This window comes from Tyto alba, unplaced genomic scaffold (genome assembly GCF_018691265.1).
Source record: "Tyto alba isolate M040663 unplaced genomic scaffold, T.alba_DEE_v4.0 Super-Scaffold_20000042, whole genome shotgun sequence".
Lineage (NCBI taxonomy): Eukaryota > Metazoa > Chordata > Aves > Strigiformes > Tytonidae > Tyto > Tyto alba.
This window is the reverse complement of record NW_024881293.1, coordinates 797,608-815,418: the sequence shown is the minus strand read 5'-3', so window position 1 is coordinate 815,418 and position 17,811 is coordinate 797,608. Positions and strand designations below refer to the sequence as shown.

General features: G+C 48.8%; 2 protein-coding genes across 4 annotated transcripts; one reads left to right on the top strand and one right to left on the bottom strand.

The window, feature by feature from the left end:
• Window positions 1-22: 22 nt before the first annotated feature.
• YBX1 (Y-box binding protein 1) lies at window positions 23-7,648 on the top strand. Of its 2 annotated transcripts, none has more exons than XM_042794297.1 (7): window positions 23-355; window positions 699-762; window positions 4,250-4,283; window positions 6,193-6,282; window positions 6,505-6,807; window positions 7,195-7,277; window positions 7,383-7,648. In XM_042794297.1, exons 1-7 carry the CDS (start codon window positions 199-201, stop codon window positions 7,615-7,617), a joined length of 966 nt encoding a protein of 321 aa, XP_042650231.1. In that variant the 5' UTR covers window positions 23-198; the 3' UTR covers window positions 7,618-7,648. The 2 variants fall into 2 exon arrangements, with proteins under 2 accessions (XP_042650231.1, XP_042650230.1); XM_042794296.1 differs by having other exon boundaries at window positions 7,371-7,648.
• Window positions 7,649-9,794: 2,146 nt separating this feature from the next.
• Window positions 9,795-16,991, bottom strand: LOC104359607 (claudin-16). 2 transcript variants are annotated; one of them, XM_032997263.2, is made up of 6 exons: window positions 16,860-16,991; window positions 14,627-14,748; window positions 14,188-14,290; window positions 13,003-13,167; window positions 12,663-12,854; window positions 9,795-12,078 (listed from the first exon to the last, which is right to left on the bottom strand). In XM_032997263.2, the coding sequence occupies exons 2-6, from the start codon at window positions 14,738-14,740 to the stop codon at window positions 11,987-11,989; spliced, it is 666 nt and encodes a 221-aa protein (XP_032853154.1). In that variant the 5' UTR covers window positions 14,741-14,748; window positions 16,860-16,991; the 3' UTR covers window positions 9,795-11,986. The 2 variants fall into 2 exon arrangements, with proteins under 2 accessions (XP_032853154.1, XP_032853153.1); XM_032997262.2 differs by lacking the exon at window positions 16,860-16,991 and adding an exon at window positions 14,828-14,975.
• Between the last annotated feature and the right edge of the window lie 820 nt (window positions 16,992-17,811).

Below are 17,811 nucleotides of genomic sequence, written 5' to 3'. Positions count from 1 at the left end.
GGGCGGGGCGCGCGGGGTGGCTAGCCGGTGCGGGCCGCCATTGTGGCCAGTTCGATCGGTATCGGGAGCGGAGAGCGGAGCTCAGCGAGCCCGGAGCAGGGAGCAGCCCCCCCACGGCCGGCCTCAGTCACCATCACCCCGCGGGAGGCGGCGCAAACAGCCAGTCACCACCACCGTCCGCACCGAACAGCCGCCGCCATGAGCAGCGAGGCCGAGACCCAGCCGCCCGCCGCCCCCGTCCCCGCGGCGGCCCCCGCCGCCCCCGCCGACTCCAAGCCTAACGGCGGGACCGGGAACGGGGGGAGCGGCCTGGCCTCGGCGGCGCCTCCCGCCGGCGGGGACAAGAAGGTCATCGGTGAGGTGGGGGGGGGGGGGGGGGCGGCGGTTGGGTGGCCCCGGCGGCAGCGCGAGCCCCCCCCCCCCTTCCTCCCTCCCCCCCATCGCTGAGGGGCGGCGCGCGCCTCCGCCGCCTCCTCCCCCGCTCGCGCCCGTGGCGGCCGTTGGGCGCCCTCCTCCTCCTCCTCCTCCCGCGCGCGCCGCCGGGCCCCGCGTGTCGGCGGGTGGGGGCGGGGCGCCTCAAAATGTCCGCCACGCGGGGCCTTTGTGTGCGCCGCCCCGCCACGTGCCGCCCTGACGCCGCCGCCTCTCTCTTCTCTCTCCCTCTCTCCCTCCTCTTCCTCCCCCGTCGCTTCCCTCAGCAACGAAGGTTTTGGGAACAGTGAAATGGTTCAACGTGAGGAACGGTTACGGCTTCATCAACAGGTGAGGGTGCGGGGGGGGCGCGCGGGACGGCGGGGGGGGGCGGCGGCAGCGCCTCGGTCACCGCTGTCACCGCTGTCACCCCCTCGGTGACACTTGGCAGAGGAGGCTGAGGGGCCTGCCGCCATCCCAGGATCTCCTGCCCTGCCGGCTTGTAGCCGGCTGGCTTCTTAGCGCTTCAATCAGCAACAGCTTTGCTCTCCTAGGGAATTGGTTTTCACGGTGATATTTCTTACGTTAAGATTACGATTTTTTTTACAGTGATTCGGGGTTTTGCTCTTAAGGCCATAAAAGCCTGCTGCTAGCTGTTAGCATACACTAAATATTTGTTTAAACTCCTGCCTGAAGTTCACTCTCATCAATGCAAGCCAAAATTGCTTTGAGTGCTTGGTAGTTAAAAGCATGCTCACTTGAGGAAACCCCAAAATGTATGGGGAAATGAGCAAAATTCAGGTTTCTTTCATATTGCAAGGTGATCTTAAGAAACAAGTGCCTAGAAAATTATTTTTATGACTCTAGTTGGCTGAAAGAAAAATGTGAACACTTAGAGTTGTGTAAACGCTTAAAATAGGCGTATCAGTGAAGCTGTCCAGTAGCAGAGGAGTCCTGGAATTGCTCTGCAAACCAGTTCTGGAAAAATGGGCAATTCTCATACTTGTCCATTCTGGAGGGCCTCCCTGTGGATTATTTTGCAGAGGCCATGTTCCAAAGAACTGCTTACCTTAAATACCTGATACTTCAAACCCATGGTTTCAGCATTTGACAGAAGAGTTGGGAATCCCTCTTCAGGGAAGCAAATGTAGATACTGGTGCTTTTATTGGGCCTTTTGTTTAGGTTTGTTTTAAATACTGGGGTTTTTTTTTTTGTTTTTTTTTTTTTTTACTGCTACCTTATAGGCTGGTCTTAAGTATCTGCCAAGATCCTTAATTGGTTTTGTATCTGCAACTTTAAAAAAATTGGCTTTGGGTCTGCCCAGTTTGCATTCTTCATGTAGGTTTTAATGTTAAATGTTGTGTACTCATCGGTGCTGTAAGCATTAGTGTCTTTGGCTTTTGTAGATGTGTATAAAGTCACAGGCCGCAAACTACCTCTAGGGAAGGCTTTTTTCCTGCTTCCCTCAGTAGTGGAAATGCTCAGTGATGTGAGTCAAGCAAGGAAGTAACAGCAGCTAGTTAAGACATCCGAATGTCATTAATTTGGCAGCTGTTTAATCCCTGAGGTTGCCATTTTTAATGAGAAACCCAGCATGATCTTGTGTTATCGAGATGAGAGATGCAGCCTGAGAACTGAACTGGAGGACATTTCCTCAACTCTGGCATCTCTCTGGCTTGCTGCAAGGGAAACTTTGTGGGAGCTCCTGCTCTTGCTTGTCTTTGCTTCAGCTGGGTCTGCTTGCAGTTAAAATGAGCTTTGGAACTAAAATTTACTTTTGTTGTAGGAGTACACTAACTTCAAGTATTTCCTGTGTTCTTTTAATGTTAAAAGTGTATTTCTGTTCTGAAATGCTAGTATGAATTCTGAGTATCTGTCAATTGTTTCTCACAGTTGTCAAAATAATAAATTGATGTGCAGGCCACTGACTTAGTCCTCTTACCATAATTGGAGCTGCACATTGATATCTGGCTTTGTATTTAGTGCTCTGCTGGGCTTAACAGGGGTGTTTTCTTAATCTGTCTGCTTGTCTGATTCCTTTTTATTTTTAGGGATTAAAAATGTTGAGGGGAGAGTCATTTAGTACAAAGATAAGCTAAATGGCTTGTTAGTACTTTGGAGTAGGGGTTTCTCTTGTACTATTTCACATTTTCTTTGAGAAAGTGATCACTATTAGTGTTACACCATCCGAGTGTCAGTATGCTTGCTGCTTCCAGATGGGCTTGCTGGAAAACAGTGTCAGGAATCGTGTGGCAGGCTTCAAAACTGACCAGTATATTTTTCAACTAGCTGTGCATACACCTTGAGCTAAATCTGCGTAGCTGAGTCATTTGTTTTTTTTTTTTAAAACTCCAGCATCTTCTTAAATGGAAGCTGCATTTTCAAAAGGACTTTGAAAACAAGCATCTGGTATGGTTACCCAAATCAAACTTGGGCAAGAGCGTAGAGCTGTACTTGCAGAGCACAGACAATGAGCACTTCCTACCACCATTTTTCAGCTGAGAGTGAAGGAAGGTGCTAAGCATTTTTACTGGTAACCTGTTACTGGGCTCTTCTGAAGTTTTTCAGCATTTGAAGAGCATCTGGTAAGAGATTGCAAAGAAGAAAGTATTTAGGCTCAGGATTTGCAAGGGCCCCTGGGTTCTGCATCATGGGGCCTTGGAGATGAGCTGCCTCATGATGACCAGACTGGATCTGCTTTCTTGCCTTTTGATTACCTTTTTGCAGTAACCTTTGAGGCTTGTAGGCATCGATTCCATGAGGAAACAAGGTGACTTATTTCTACTTGTGCTGTCTGACAGAATAGCCATAGCTTGCTTGTATTGAGTTTTTGGAAGAGTCTTAATTGTAATCCTCATGTTTTAAAGCCAGTGGTGAGGAGCACCTGGCTTTATCTTAAAAAAAAAAAAAATTCTTTATTCTGTTGCCCATACCTGTAAGCTCTCCAGATCTGAGCACATTTTCATACAAGCTTGCTTTGTAATGTCTTCAACCAGTCATTTGAGGAAATAAAAGCCACTTTGCTATTGATTCAAACTGTTCCATACACTACTGAAACTAACACCGCAGTGAGGTTCAGTTGGTATGATGTGAGCTTAGATGTGTGGCTGTAAGTTTGTTATGAGTGGTGGAAACTGCATGTACAGTACTCAAACCAGTGCAGAGGCTGTAGCTCTTAATTGCAGAACAGAAACTTTTCTGACTTAAGTTGGTACCATGTTGTGGTTGTCCAGCCTCAGCATGATAATTGTGGAAGCTGTATCATGCTGAAAGATGCTTTTGGATCCTTGCAGGTACAAACTTCAGCTGTTTTCTGTTTCTTGTGAGGGGAGAAACCCAAATTCTTCCCTCCCTGTGCTCACAAATGCAGCTTGACTGACTCTTCTGCCTTCAGTGGTCAGCTAGTGTTGTTGCTCTTCTAATGAAGACATGGAGGCTGAGAGGAGGTCACTCAAGGCTCGAGTGGTGATAACGTAGCCTGATTCAAAGATTGCGATAGCTGATTTCCTGCACAGGGAACTACTGGAAATGATTGGTCACTATCAGGTGTTCGTTCTTCTCAAACATCTCCATCAGTGGGATGTGAAGGATAGAGGGGTGTACAGGAGCGGGGAGGAATGCTTTCCATGTGCTCTGAACCTTGCACTAGCTACCTGAAAACCTCTCTACTTCAAGCGGTAAGCTAGTAGCGGACTGGTTGAGAGCAGGTTGAGGAGCAAGGCTGATGCTGAAAGCTAGTTGTCATGACAGATCCATGTTTTGTCCTCAGCCCAAACATTGAATTTTTAATTTACTGTGCATTTCATACATTAATTTAAATTTCCTGTTGCCTTGCAGGAATGACACCAAGGAAGATGTGTTTGTCCATCAGGTGAGATTTCTTTGAAACTGAAAGGTGTTACCTCTGAAATTTGCTATTCATGACCTATGTAAGTAGGATTGAAGTTGCGAAAGAGCCTCATGTGTTCCAAGAACTGTTTCTCACTATTGGATTGCAAGTAGAGCCTGCTTGCAGTTGGGGGTTTGCATATCCACGTACACCCATCATGAGGACCTGAGACATAGGGGATTGAGCAGGCTGATACTGTATGGTGATGAAAATTGCACTGTCTTGGGGATAACTGTTTGAAGTCCAGTTAAGTTGGCTTGTGGATTCATATAGTTAAGTATGCATATGGAAATAAAGTTAAATGAAAAGCTTGCAGCAGGGACAGAAATTAATTGGGCTGTAATAGGGATGAAGTGCCAGTGAAGATTTTTTTTTTTTTTGGCAAAACTTTTATAGAATGTATTGCTCCAGGCTTTCAATGAAAGTCTGCAAACATTTTAATAGGTACTTTTTGCTATTTACCGTTTCTGTCTTATGATCTCTTATTATGGAGCAGCCCACAAAGAGTTCTTAGCAGAGTATGGTTTACTTCTGGCATTTAGGAGTCCATGGATTGTTCTTTTATTTTGAGTTGGGGATATACTGCTGATGTTGTAAACACAAAGAAGAGGAGAAAGTAACCCCTGGAAAGTGTTTTGACTTGAGTTTGATTTGCCAGCTCCCAGCTTCTTGCTTGTGCTGTGTCTGAATTACCTGCTATTAAAATGTAGAGGCATTTGTTTATAGAAGGTTATTCTGTAATGGCCAGTGGAGAAAGGCCAAGCAGCTCTACTGTTTCTGTGTGCTGAGGCAGGAATATATACCCTGAAGGAAAGCTTTCAGACTGTTACTCAACTTGCAAGTAGGGTAACCTGTAAGTGACCTTGACTGACAAGTCAGATTTCAGGACTTGTCCTGTAACTGCTGTCTGTGTTTCTAAAAGCTCAATTTGGCAGTTTTTTGTTTTAATGTAATAATTGTAATGATAAAACAGTTTTAGGGGTCTACTCTGAAATAAATCTGCTTGGTTTAGGAGTTACAGCTGTGTATGCTTTTTCCCATCCCCATTATCAAGCTTTGGTCTTGTGAAGAGCTGTTAGACTCAGCTATACACTTGTATAACTTGCTCAGTTAAAGTGTTTGATAAGCAGAATGTGGCTGAGTGCAGTGCATATTGAGTATTAACTCATCTGTCAAAATTTAATCCACTGCTGAACAGCACAGAAAATTCAGTGTTTTCTAGTAATGTCATTTATCATGCAGATACTGATACAAAGGCTTGTCTGGTGCTGACACCTTGGAAGGGCTAATCCTTGGTGTACAATACACAGCTGGAGTAGATTTGTGATTAGTTGATAAATACTGTGGCTGAAGTGATGGTATTGTAAGCCTTGGAGAAAGAAATCTCTTGGTTTCTGGCCATTGATGTATTTACATAGCTTGAGACGTGGGCTACTGCATACTGTGGTGGTGTGGGTATCTGAGTGTGTGATTGGAAGGGTTTATATATTGGTGTATATACTTCAGAGGAATGTACAAATACTGGGTGGGTGTTTAATGCTAAACTCTGGTTAGGAGTACTATGGCCAGCGTGTATTGTGGGGATTGGTTTTTTGTTTGTTTTCAAACTGCTTTTTCAGCTAGCAGACAGCATGTTAACAGATGTTTCCAGAAAATGGTAAAGCCATTGCACATTTCAAATAGGCCAGAACTGTAGTAATACAGGTACATTTTATGGCTTCCTGGATTTTCACAGTGGTTTGATTGCTTTTTCAGGAGTTACAGGTCTTCCTTCTAAGATTATGAATACTCAAATTCCTTAATCTTAAAAAGAAAAATAAATCTTCAGATATGCCAAGTAGTATTCTCATGCTGTGCCAGTAAATGTAATTCTGCAATGTTATGTTGTTAGACTGCCATAAAGAAGAATAACCCCAGGAAGTACCTCCGCAGCGTAGGAGATGGAGAGACCGTGGAGTTTGATGTGGTTGAGGGAGAAAAGGTAAGCACGTCTCTGGGGTGTTAAGAGTATGCACAGAAGACTTGGTCTGCAGGCTTTGGTGTGGTGCCTGTGGTTTGAGTCGATGCCTGATGACATCCAGGGAGACGAATGGTTTTTCATTGCTTTACAATGGGGATGTAAATTGTTGCTCAGTACTAAATTATATTATGCTATAACTGATTTGGTGCTGACTGTTTACCTACCGCTATCCCTGCTCTTCAGGGTGCGGAGGCTGCTAATGTTACAGGTCCTGGTGGAGTTCCAGTGCAAGGCAGTAAATACGCAGCAGACCGTAACCATTACAGACGATATCCACGTCGTAGGGGTCCTCCACGCAACTACCAGCAAAACTACCAGAACAGTGAGAGTGGGGAAAAGAACGAAGGAGCAGAGAACATACCAGAAGGTCAAGCCCAGCAACGCCGTCCCTATCGCAGGCGGCGGTACCCACCTTACTATATGCGTAGGCCCTACGGGCGTCGACCACAATATTCCAACCCTCCCGTGCAGGGAGAGATAGTGGAGGTAACGTTTGCTTGAAGTGTGATGCCTAAACCAGCTCGATTGCTTTGGAGCAGGGTGATGGGGTGCAGCTTTTTGCCACTTCCTAGATACTTGGGTTGTTTCATCTTGCTGCCAGACCTTACCAGAAACATCGGAGCAGATGTCAATAAGCTGAAGGTCTTAATGTTACAGCTTTTAAAAAACAGAGTGTTTGAATTTGTGTTAACTGTAAGAAACACAGCTTCTACACTCTGCGTACTCTTGTGCCCTAGAACTGCTGCCCACCTTGTCCTCCTCAGACTTAACCTGACAGTCCCCTTGCTGCCGTCTTCCTCACAGCTTGACTAGTTGTGGCATCAATGGGCTTTTGCATGTGGCTAAGATGGTTGGTTGCCTAATGTCTTCCAGGGTGCTGACAACCAGGGTGCAGGAGAACAAGGCAGACCAGTCAGGCAGAATATGTATCGAGGTTATAGACCACGATTTCGCAGGTATGCTGCAGATCCACTTTTTGTTTAAGCTTGCCTTTTAGGCAACCGAGGCAGAACATGGTGATGGTCAGATGCTGCATTGTTAAAGCCTAGCTTAACTTTCAGGGGTCCTCCTCGTCAAAGACAGCCTAGAGAGGATGGGAACGAAGAAGATAAAGAGAACCAAGGGGATGAGACCCAAAGTCAGCAGCCACCTCAACGTCGGTACCGTCGTAACTTCAACTACCGACGCAGACGCCCAGAGAACCCTAAACCACAAGATGGCAAAGAGACGAAGACAGCCGAACCACCAGCTGAGAACACGTCCGCTCCCGAGGCCGAGCAGGGCGGGGCTGAGTAAATACCGGCTTACCATCTCTACCATCATCCGGGTGCGTGTTCTTGAGGATACGATTTGATAACTGACTTTTATTTTGATGCGTTCCTTTAACTTTTGCTGTACAAGGCTTGCACTGGTTTTGCTTATGCATGTTGTAACAACTGGCTGCACTTCGGAGCATGCTGGCAGAACTGAACTCTGAGACTTTGCTGTACGGATGCTGATTAATTTGGAGAACTCTGTTATTAGGCTTTAGTTTTCATTGATGGAGTCACTGCCTTGAGTGTGATTAATCTTAATCTTGGCTGTGCTCAGTAGTTCAGGCTTACAGCAGTCTTTGTCCACCTAGAAACAGTAATTCCAGTGGTGCTGGTATAGTAGGTAGGAGAAACTGGTACCAGGATTTACTCAGCTCTTTAAGTGTCTGAAGAAAAAAGTGCTGGAGAAACTGGTGGAGACAGTCCTTTTTATGGAGCATCCAGGGTGCCTGTTTGAAGTGCAGCGGTACTGGTGTGGCTTGCTGCTAGGAAGGATTGTGTAAAGGTCAATGTTAAAACATTGGTTTTGTTAGACTGGCTGTGATTTGGCACCTCTTTTGGTGCTGTATTCTGGTAGTCAGTTTTGCTAATTTGGAAATATTCTCATTGCTAGGACTCTTTCTACTTGCTCTGCTTTTTTTTTCTGGCACCTTCCTTGTCTGTTTTTCTCTCTTTCTCTGTATTTCCTCTCAACCAGCATTCATATCCTATTCCTCATGTCTCACTCGTTGCCTGGAGGTCAGGCAAAGGGAGGAAGGCATTTCGGCTGGTGGAAGCGGTAACGAATGGTCACATTAATGGGTTGAGCAGGGACTGTGGGAGTTGGGCATGGAGAGTAGCTTGGTGTGGGCAGCAGCCACAGACCTCTCCCAGCTGGGAGCTCAGGGACTCCGGGCGCTGCTGGATTCATCAGGCAGGTGGATTACTTGATACCCCTTCAAGCCTTGCAGTGCTTTGTGTGCGCTCGATGTGAACCTTGGTTTTATCCCGGTGTTCATCTTAATGCTTAACACAAGCTGGATGAATTCCTAATATCATGGGCTTCGAAGAACCACCGTGATGACACTTGGTTGCTTTTTCTGTCTATTGATAGTATTGGAGAATATAAATTGTGGTTTCTGTGGTCTGGGCAGTGGCTTACTGAAGCCACGCTGCCTCCGTTAGGCACAGGTGGGAATCTGCTCTTCAGCCATCTGCTCATCAGCTGTCCTCCTGCCGTCATGGGGTGGCCGCCGTTTACAGCCCCATGCCTGGCACTGGCCCCACAGCCCAGTGTGTCTGCAGAGCTCGATGTGAGCAGCTTCCCCCGGGAGCCTGGGGAGGGGAGAGGTGTAGCCAAGGATTCCTTTGTATTTAGAGTGTTTTCACATTCCTTTGCATTTGTTTTTTGTGGAAGATGGCAGTTTTGGTCACTGAAAGTGGGCTGATGGTGGGAGTCTGAGCTAATCAAAGAGCTGTAGTTGGGAAGGGTTTTTTTTTTCTGTGTGTGAAAGGTAGTTCAGAATTTGAGTTGCAGGTGAATCTTGGTAGACCAAACACCTGTGTAAGCCTCTTTACACCTGCCTGATCATCTTTTTTTTTTTTTTTTTCTTTTTCAGTTTAGTCATCAAAGAAAAGACTTAAGAAATGAAGAAGAAAAGAAAATGAAATTCCAGCAATAAGAAATGAACAAAAGAATTGGAACTGAAGACCTTAAGTGCTTGCTTTTTGCTGTTGACCAGATTACTAGAACTATCTGCATTATCTATGCAGCATGGGGTTTTTATTATTTTTATCTAAAGAAGTCTCCTTTTGGAAACTATAAACAACGTTTTTTAAAAGCCTGTTTTTTCTCAATATACCTTTAAAGGTTTTTAAATTGTTTCATATCTGGTCAAGTTGAGATTTTTAAGAACCTCATTTTTAATTTGTATGAAATATACACCTGATTTTTTCAAGTCAAACTGCAAGCATCTGTTAATAAAGGTCTTAAAGAATTACCTTGTGTGCTTGGTCATTTTAAACCCACTTCTGTATGAAGGGGTTTAAGTTAAGTGTTCATAAAAGGTTTGGGGAAAAAAATGACTGCTTTATTTCTTCAGCATACAGGATGTAGGTGCAAAATACAGAAAAAAAAAAAAAAGAGTAAAAAAAAAAAAATCAAAAGTAATTAAGCCCTATTCCAAGTGGGTGGCAAGGCTCTTGGAGGGTGAAGAGAGGAGGTGCTTAGTGTCAGGCTGGTGCATTCCTGAGAGTTTTTTGCTGGAGTGGCTCAACTGTGTCTGCCCTGGCATATGGCTGTCACAAAACTGAGGTGAAGTGAGGGTGCTTAAAAAAACCAACCAAACAAAAACCCACCCAAAACTTGTCACTGGAGATGCGCGGAGCACGGCTGCTCTTGACTTCCTCCAACACAGCTGTGATGTCTTTACAAGCGAGTTGCTGCAAGACTTGCTGGTGTCTTGCTCCTGGTGCGTGGGAAGGGGAATTGAGGGAAAACCAGGGGAAATGCAGGTTCTTGGCATTGACTCTGGGTTCTTGACACAGAGTCTCGCGGGTTTGGTTCACCTGCGTGCTCGGCTCTGGGGAAGCGCAGAGCGCTGCTGTCTGGAAGGCTGCTTAGGTACTGACACTTCTGGTGTCCCAGGGGTGACCGACCCCGGGGCTGAGGGGCAGGGAGATGGCTGCACCCCCAGCAAACCCAGCTCTGCCTGTGCCTCTGGGGGAGCTGGGTGAGTGCCAGGGCTTATCCACCAGCACCTGAGCTGCTGCTGCTGGCTGGGCCGCCTGGCCCCATTACAATACTCATCATAAATTACCAGTAACAACTGGGACTGCCATCGAGGAGCACCCAGTGGGTGGGGTGTGGTTGTCTGATGGCAGCTTCTGAGAGCTTCCCTTTCCATGCGCTAATGAGCTCTACCCCCACATCATGCAAATTCTTGCTGGTTTTAATTGTTTTCCTGTGTGCTCAATTGCCGGCCATGAAACGCCCAGAGCTGTTGAGTTTTGCTCTAAATATCTTCTACCAGGCTTCTGACTGCCCGTCCTTTGGGCCACAGCCATCCTGCTGTTTAACAGCAAAGGGCCAGTCATGCTCTGTATTTGTTACACAGCTTTAGTGATCAGATTTCTTCATTTTTCAGGTCCCTGGGGCATTGCTTTAACCTATACTAATGATATGGGCAGACGTGCTCCCATGCTGCAGGACACAACAGCTGCCCAGCGGTGTTCCTGCGTCCCACCCGAAGCGGGGAGCTGCAATAAAGCAACAGGTTTGCTGCCTTCCAGCTTCGTGTGAGATTGGAAACGATGTCCCCATCTTCCCCGGGGACACGGCTTGGGAGGACCCTTGCAACTCCTCTGGTTTGGGGGTGTAGGCCTTTTGCAGCCTGCCTAGGGTACAAAAGTGCTCCTGCCAGTCTCTTCTGCACTTTGCCGTTGCGGGGACTGTCTGCAGCCCCACAGCAATATCTGCTCAGGCCAGAGGCTTGGTCTGCTGCCTTTTGGGGTCACAAAGCCCATCGTGGGGAGCTCTGCCCAGCCCCCCTGCCCTGACACGGTTTCTGTGTGCTAACCTTTGGGTGGGAAGTGAGGGATAAGTACAAAGGCTAAGCAGTCAGCAATTGCAACGAGGTTGTTAGTGGTTTGGGGTTCTGGTTTGTTTTCATAATGGTTTGCAAATGAAGAAGGATAATAATTTACTTGGAAAACAGAATTCCCTCTTTCTGTGGACTTAAAAACTCAACCTTGCAGGTAGAGCACCTCCATTAGTCTTCAAACTGACTCGCCTCCTTGTGCCTGACCCATATGGCTACGGCGTTCCTCCACTGATCCCCCCACGACAGCATTAATGAATGCTCCAGGCTGTTAGCCTTACCCAGGTTTTAAATGCAAACCTTGTGCTGCTGGATTTCTGAGCGAAGGCGCGGTTTCCAGCAGGGCTGGTGTGTGAGCCATCAGGGTCACCAGCCATGTGGAGTCAGTGTTGCTCTGTGCAGAAAAGGCTTTCCACTAACTTCCTCCAAAGCTAGTGGCTGAGCAATGTCGGAGTAGCTCCTTTGCCCTCAGTGTCCTAACAGCTTCCCCAGGGAACTTGGGGGGCATCTTTCCTTAAAGCAATGCTTTTATGGGGCTTATTTTCATGAAACCTGGCAGGAAGTGGGAAAAAATAAACCTCTGCTGCAGGTGACTTCTGCAGCCCCCTTGCTTTTTTGCAGCCGCTGATGCTACAGCTCGCGTGGACCCTGCAATCAGAGCCTTAAAGTGATCGCAGAGATGTCCCAGTGTAGGTGATGGTGCTTTAATGGGGTCAGTCTGGGGCGGGGAGGGCGTTCCACAGCGGGGCCGGGTGCGAGAGGTGCTGCTGCCCATCACACACGTGAATCCATGGTGTACATCTTGCTGGTGGCTGTTCGGCCCCGGGGCCGGGGAAACCTCTGGGGTTGCCAGTGGCTGTTAGGGTCTGCCAGGAAAGAGTTGGGGTTGTGTCATGGCCGGTAACAGCAGAGAGGCTCAGGGGGTGTCACAGCGTGGGGACATGGCAGGAGAAATGAACCCAGACAGCCAGCACTGTGGGGTCAACTTCCACCCAGAGGGCATAAGGGCTGGAGATGACGTGTGGTGAGGCATCGCCTACCCCACGTCCCTGGTGGTGGGATGGCCAGATTTCCACCAGAACATCCTTGCAGCCACTGGCTCAGGCTTTGGCTGGTCACAGTGGTAGAGCTCCATCGTGACCACTGCTTTGGGTAGATGTCAATACATCTTCACCACGACCTTGAGGTCCCGCAGATGTGGAAGGGGTATTTCTGTACCTGCTCCGTGCCCTTACGGGGCTTACGGGGTCCTCACTCAGCCCAGTCCTGCCTGGTGTGACCCAGCCTCCCCCACCAAGGTGCACAGGCCAGACATGAAGGGGTTCACCTTAATTTGGGTGGACCCTGCAAGAAGTGCCTGCGCCTATTGAGCTGGCCCTTAACCCCACAGACATCCCTGCAGGGCAAAAAGCTACTTAAGATGGGATGGGGTGGAGCAGGACAGACCGACCTGTGCAGGCAGAGAGGCAGCATGTCAGCAGGATGGATGCCACGAAGCAGCCCATGGAGCCAGCCATCCCCAGCCAGCACGACCACCCGAAGTCGTAATGGACTCCCAGGAATATATTGTGCGACACCAACTTGGCCCTCTCCACGTAGACGTCCACTGCGTACCACACAGAGCCCACAAGGCCCAGGATGCCTAGGAGGAATGGGACTGGTTAAGAAAGAGCCGTACAACCCTGAAATGTTCCCCAAGACCCCTCTGAGGTGCCCCTGTCTCCCAGTACCCCCCCTGCTGCTCCTGGGACATGAGGCCCATCTGCCCCTGAGCTCTCCCACCCACGCACTCCCAATGCCAAGGATGACACCGGCCCCATAGCACATCTTCAGTTTGACATGAGGATCTTCCTTGAGGAACTTGATGCAGTCGAGCCCAAGGAGCAACGTAGCCAGAGCCAGGCCAGCCAGGAGGTCTGCTGTGATCAGCAGGGTCCGCGTCACCACAATCTTCACTGGACAGGGAAGGGAAAAAAAAAGAACAGAAAGAGGACTGAGGAATGATCAGAGGAACTGGTTTCCCCTCTCCAGATTGCTGTGTCCCTGTTAGAGTCACTCAGCTCACCAGTGGGCACGGCCATAGGACGTATCTACATTTGCACCCACCAACCCCATGCCTGCCATGGGCTGTAGGCAAGGTGCTCACCGGGCTCACCTGAAACTTTGCAACAGAACTTAATAAGCCTGTTATTAGAACAACTCAAGAATCCAAACAACTTAAGGTGCACCAGTCGGCACCTGGAATGTGGTCACATACTCAAGACCTTCTTGCACAGACTTGGACAAATGCTGCTGCTGTCCAGACTGTCTGTCTTTTCCTCCAAGTTGTGTAGCTGGTGCTTTGAACAGCAAATGTCAACATAGTGGTGAAAAATATGATAGTTGGTGTGGCTCACATCACCAGCTGCGTGCTATGTGACTTCTCCCTAAAAAGCTTTTTCCCCAGAGCAACACAGCAGCCTCAGTCCATGCTGACATCTTGTTCCCTTCTCCACTGCCTGAATCTGTGTTGTCCCATGTCATCGCCCTATACAGGACAAGGGCTCTCCCGTGCAGGGCTTGACGTGCCCTGTGCAGGCTAGGAGACGTCTCCATACCACAAGATGACTGTCTGTGAGCTGAGAACACAAATCCTTGGCCAGTGGGAATGGTCCTCACCCCTGCATGCAATGGGGTTGCAAATCCCACTGTGCAATGGGCGGCAGGAGTTGTGCCTGGGCTCTACGTGCCAAAACACTTTTTATTGTGAGGTAGCACAGCTTCATGGCCTCTGTCCAGCTTCGTGACCCCATGGCAAATCTAGCTGAACCATGGGTTGGGGCCCAGGCTGTGCTGATGGGGCAGGAGACCAAGAATGGGCCTGCGTTGCTAACTGATGAAGGTCAGCCCTTTGCAACAAGGATCGTCTTGAAAATGGAAGAGGAAAATCTCTCATCTTTGAACTTTAAAAATGCCTCCAGGCCATGCCAGCTTACCTGGATGGTCAGCCAAAATGGAGTCATACTGGTCACAGGTCCTGACCCCGTCCTGCATGTTGGTGACACACTCCCTCCAAAGCCCCCGGCATTTGTGACTTACCTGGAAGCGGGAGAAAAACACTCAAGCAAAAAGCACCAAAACCACCCCATCTCCCCAGGGAGATCCCAGCCCAGCAAGTAGATATTCAGGCTCTCATCACCACAGCTGGACATGTACCAGTGACTCCCTACCCATACCTTGCTCTCTGACTCCTCCTTCTGCTCCAGCATTTCTATATCTTTCTAATCATCGAATTCTCCAACTCATGCAGAAAGCAGTGAGTTTGTCCCACCAAGTCCCCTTTTGAAGCCCACGGAGTCATTGTGCAGCCCCAGGGATGGCAAAGCACCCACCTTGCTCTCAGCTGCTAACCTTGAGCATGGTTGCTCTGCTCACCTCCAAGCTGTCATCAGCATTCACCATCCAACAGTCAGTGCATGTGGCAAGAATCAGGAAGAGAGCTGAGAGAAGAGCAAGACTGAACGCCGTCATCTGCAAGGCTGCGCTCATGGGGTTACCTGCAAGGGCACAGAGACATCCACCACCTCTGCTCTGGCCTCTTCCCAGGTCCCTGATCCACTAAAGACAGAGTGCTACCTAGGCCAGGGCGTCCTCTGGACCCTTGTGAATCATCTGAGCCCCATCTCATGGTCATCAGTGCTGCCAAAAATGCTCTGATACCCTTAGCTGGGGTTGGGCCACCAGGTTTGAATGTAGGCAGGGCCTTCAGGGATGCATTAATTTTGCCGTGAAGACAAACGCACATTGGGTTGCAATCTAGATGGCCTCACTTCCAAACAGATCATCTGAAGTTGCCAACCATTAGTACTCACGCTTGGAGAATCAAGAGCTGCAGGAAACTGTTATCAAACAACTACTGTTGTCAAAGTTGTGATCTGAGCATGGATCTCCTGATCATAGAATCACAGACTGGTTTGGGTTGGAAGGGACCTTAAAGATCACCCAGTGCCCCCCCCTGCCCCGGGCAGGGCCCCCTTCCCCCAGCCCAGGGGGCTCCCAGCCCCGTCCAACCTGGCCTTGAACCCTTCCAGGGAGGGGGCACCCACAGCTGCTCTGGGCACCCTGGGCCAGCGCCTCACCACCCGCACAGGGAAGGATTTCTGCCTTAGAGCTCACCTAAATCTCCCCTCTTTCAGCTTAAAACTGTTACCCCTCATCCTATCCCCACACACCCTGATCAGGAGTCCCTCCCCCCTTTTCCTGCCCCCCCTTTAAGCCCTGGGAGGCTGCTCGAAGGGCTCCCCGGAGCCTTCTCTTCTCCAGGCTGACCCCCCCCCAACTCTCTCAGCCCGGCCCCCCAGGGGAGCTGCTCCAGCCCCCCCAGCATCTCCGTGGCCTCCTCTGGCCCCGCTCGAGCAGCTCCGGGTCCTTCTGCTGTTGGGGGCCCCCGAGCTGGCCCCAGCACTGCAGGGGGGTCTCCCCAGAGCAGAGCAGAGGGGGAGAATCCCCTCCCTGGCCCTGCTGCCCCCCCTGCTCTGGCTGCAGCCCAGGGCACGGGTGGGTTCTGGGCTGCGAGCGCACGGGGCTGCCTCACGGGCAGTTTTCCATCCACTAATACTCCCAAGTCTTTTCCTGAGGTTTTCTTGATGCCTCTATCTGTTCAGCCATGTGATTCGGTGGGAAAATCACCTGCCTTTTCTTGCTTTTTTTTTTTTTTTTTTTTAATCTCAAATAAAAGCAACAAAGTGTTGAATCATCCTGGTTGGAGCACAAGCAAGTGTCCCGTGGAGGTGTCCTAACCTCACGTGTCAAGCCCAAAGAAAGCATCTCCCATTACAGAGGTGGGTGATGGTTCCTGGGGCTTGATGTGGGTAACCTTAAGTGCTGCCAAGGCTTTCCAAAGACCTTAAGGGATGGGATCATCTGTTTTCCATCCTTGCCAGAGATGGAGGGACTTTGCAGAGGAGGGGAGCTGTGCCCAAGGTACGGAGCAGAGGACATTGTATCTCCAAAGCCTGGACAGGAATCCTACTTTGCCGTGTTTTGCAACCCAAGATGCTGAATATTTTAGCACCTGAAGTTGCAAACACTGTGACAGCCTTTTGGGCAGAGGGGCTTCCACGAGTGGGATTATTAACGAGACCAGATGAGTATCTTGAGCTGTATGGGTTAATTATTGTAGGGTGATGACTTCACCATCACCAGGTTTGTGACCTTCAGCCAGGTACTGCCCACCCTGACGTGGCACAGGCTTCCCTGTGGGGCAGATGGTGGGAAGGATGGTCACAGTCCCCACACCCAGTGTGCAACACCTCCCACCACATCCTGCCTTAGGACATCGCTGGGAGCAGAGGTACCACTCACCCTGTCTCCTTGAGCGTTTCCATCCAGCTTCACTCCGAGAGCGTATCTTATTAACAGTCAGGCTCTTAGACCCCAATTTACAATATTTTTTAAAATTTTTTAAAATTTCCCAGGCTCCCTTCTGAGCTAACTTTCCATAAGCTTATTTTTTTTTCCACTAGATCCTAGCTGTTTTGGAGCCTTTGAAGAAAATCTGCTCAGCCATTTGAGTTATATGAGCAAGAAAAAAAAAGTCTTTAGTCCCAGCAAAAAACAGCTCTAAACCCTGTGAGCAATAAAAAAGGGCTTGGGGGGAGAGCGTTACCTTCACCACAGGCTCATCCTTGCTGGGGTGGGATGACGGCGAAAGCTCTTTGTCACCGATGACTGGAGCTGAGGATGGGGGTCTTGAAGGCTTTCAAGTGCCAATGGGACTTGATCCTGACCCACCTGCTGGAGTCGGGGAAATGCAGTGCCTGCCAGAGCCTGTGCTGGGCTATTTAAGGTTTTTCCAAGGCACGTCAGATGGGCTTTGTGCTCCACAGTGTGATGGGCATCCCTGCAGTTTAAATGGTACTAAGTTGGAAATGGAGCCTCCCCAAAAAATATCACATGGGGAAATCTGTGGGAACCCGCTGAGAACACTCCCTAGGTGGGGGAACTCTGTGTCCTCGGCGAATATCCCACATTTTTTAATTAGACTTTTTAATTAATGTCTAGGAGTGAGTGGCCTAAGATATGTTGGGTTCCCAGGACGGGTGCAAGAGAGTCAGAGGTGTGGAGGTAGCTGGAGAAAGAAGCTAAAATGCAAGAAGGATAATTAAAAACCTTTGGCCAGGTGTGCAGCCAATAATTAAGACCCTTCCCCCCTGCCCCCCCCCCCCCAATTAAGTGATAAACAAGTGATAACAATGGTAGTGGTTATGGCTCAGATAATGTGTCTGGTCAGCCCCTGAGGAGGATTTTGTGACCCTGGAAAGTGGTATTCCAGCTGTCTGGCACTTGGAGCTGCCCTAAAAATTTGGGGTTTGTTCCTTGATCCCTTACTATTTGGGAAAAAAAAAAAATCACTTTTGCTTTCTCGCAAAACATTGTGTTGCAGCATCCTCTGAGCACCCCTGGGATCAGCTGTGCCTCATGGCTCTCAGACATCACTACACCCTCATCTCCTAGACCCATGGAAAACACATCCATATTTCCATTTTGTGGATTATATTTAAGACACACACTTAGGTTTTTTAGGTTCCTTTTGGGTTGTTTGTTTTTGATTTTTTTTT